At 61.4% G+C, this 1,967-nt stretch overlaps 2 protein-coding genes across 2 annotated transcripts, besides 1 other annotated feature; both read right to left on the minus strand.

The window, feature by feature from the left end:
• Positions 1-646: 646 nt before the first annotated feature.
• On the minus strand, positions 647-1,213 carry TraAM80_10325 (retrotransposon hot spot (RHS) protein; the record flags this gene model as incomplete). Its single annotated transcript, XM_029386953.1, has 1 exon — positions 647-1,213. One exon carries the CDS (start codon positions 1,211-1,213, stop codon positions 647-649), a length of 567 nt encoding a protein of 188 aa, XP_029233355.1.
• A 28-nt stretch (positions 1,214-1,241) lies between these two features.
• TraAM80_10326 (uncharacterized protein) lies at positions 1,242-1,574 on the minus strand (the record flags this gene model as incomplete). The annotated part of the gene is made up of 1 exon (XM_029386954.1): positions 1,242-1,574. One exon carries the CDS (start codon positions 1,572-1,574, stop codon positions 1,242-1,244), a length of 333 nt encoding a protein of 110 aa, XP_029233356.1.
• Positions 1,575-1,943: 369 nt separating this feature from the next.
• Positions 1,944-1,967: a microsatellite.

Genomic DNA, 1,967 nt, shown 5'->3' on the forward strand with positions numbered 1-1,967 from the left:
CGCATTGCATCAGTCCTCCCAGGATGAAGCACCTTCGGCGGCAGCGCAACCGCGTCGGTAGGGCACAACGGTGGGTTCATTTGCAGCAGGCATGGCCGTGGCCCGCACCCTCCTGCTGGGGTTAGAGGCCGCAGCTCGCTCAGCTTATCGCGTATCCTTCGCACAAAGTCCCCGTACATGAACGCGTCTATTGCGTACCCCTCCACTGCGGAGGGCAGCAGCACAGAGTGCGGCATCAGCACCGTCATGATGCCGGGACGCGGCCGCATCACCTTCGCCACGCACACCAACACGTCGGCACTGAGCGAAGCAGAACCCGGGGCGTTCTGAAAGCACTCCGTTGACCGCCCGTCACCACCCGTACCATCTTCGAGTAGTCTCCAGTCGGAACGCTGCAAGACCACACAAATCCACCTTGTCCAGCCCAACGTAAAAATTCACGGCCCACGTCGTGAGTCGGTCGATGTCCGTATGAAGCCCACGCACAACTCCATTCCCGCAGCGACTGAAAGCGTAACGCCGGACTGGTCCCAAGCGACTCATGCGTCTCTCGGCCTCGCCTAACTGCTCCGCCTGCCCCTCCGCAGGCTCTCTCCGTGCATCCCCCAGGCACACAATGCCGTCACATCTCTCTCATCACGGCCGTTCATGATGATCCGGCGGGCGCCCGTGTCCTCCTCCCTGCCCCTCCAGCGAGTTTCTTTTGGGGACGACACGGCAAGCATGCCCCACCCGATGGGAGGCATCTTGGCGGGCAATGCCTTCCTCCCCCATCACGTCGCAGACAATATACCCCCTCATCTGCATGGAGACCTCCAAATAAACTCTTCATCGCCGAAGTCGAGTAGCCAAAGAAGAACACCGTCTTGGTGGTCTTGTCGAACAGAAACGCTCGCTCCCCAATGAAGCACGCCACCGTGTGGAGCTGCTCGGCGTCGTAGTGCAGCAGCTGGTAGAGAAGGCACGAGCAAGCATCCACCGACTTCCCAAACCCGGGCGTCCCGATCAAGACACGCCGCACAGACGCCGAGTTCGCCCCGCCGTGCGTGCCAAACAGCCCGGCCAGATCGCCCTCAACGATCAGCCACACCTGCTCCACCTCAGAGTACACACAGTAGTCAGAGCCACCTCCTTGCAGCAGTGCGTACGGCCACTTCTCGGAGGTGAGCACCACCAGACTGGGACGGTGGGCGGAACTGCGCTGCACCGTCATCCATGAGAACAGTCGCCTCCTCCACCTTTTAATCCCACGGCTGTGGTGGACTGCCTTCCCTCAGCTCCATCCTCATCCCTCCTCGCCCGTCCAAAACTTCCATGGCGTGACTCCCCTTCGCATGGCAGGCATCCTCGTAGTGCCCCCCCAACTTCTCCAACGTGAAACTCACCACAGACGCCTTCGCTGCAGCGAGGGACGCACGCAGTTTGCTCCGTGAAGGAGGAGCGGCGGCAGCGACGGCTCCTTGCGCCACCACCGCGGCGCCACGACGGATACTGACGTGCGCAGTCAAATAATTAACCAGCCGTCGCAGCAACCACGCGGCAGCGGCGCACCTTTTTTTCACCTTCTTTTGCATTCCCGCCTCTCACCCAGCAGTAGGAGTCGCGCAGTCCGACGCCCAACACAGACGCATCTTTCCAAGCCCCCAAAAAATCTCCGTGTCGCGCCGCCCAAGATTCTCTCAGTGCTGGCCACCTCGCCCTCTCTGAGGAGTGGTCTACGGCGCGTTCACCGACGGGCCACACAGCGGTCACCAAAGAAAAATGCGAAAATAAAACACGCGCACGCCTCGCATGCGCAGCTCCGGCGGAATCGTTCCCTGGCAGCCCCAGCAGCAGAAACCGGCCGCTTATTTTGGGGTCTGGCTGGGGAGGAAACGAGGCGGCGCGGGAAGATGCGTTGGGTGGCCCTACCAAAAATGCAGGCCGCCACTCCTCCTCCCACCCACACAGACAGACAGACAGTCAGA

Source organism: Trypanosoma rangeli, assembly GCF_003719475.1.
Source record: "Trypanosoma rangeli strain AM80 chromosome Unknown Tra_15.4_contig_00897, whole genome shotgun sequence".
Classification (NCBI taxonomy): domain Eukaryota; phylum Euglenozoa; class Kinetoplastea; order Trypanosomatida; family Trypanosomatidae; genus Trypanosoma; species Trypanosoma rangeli.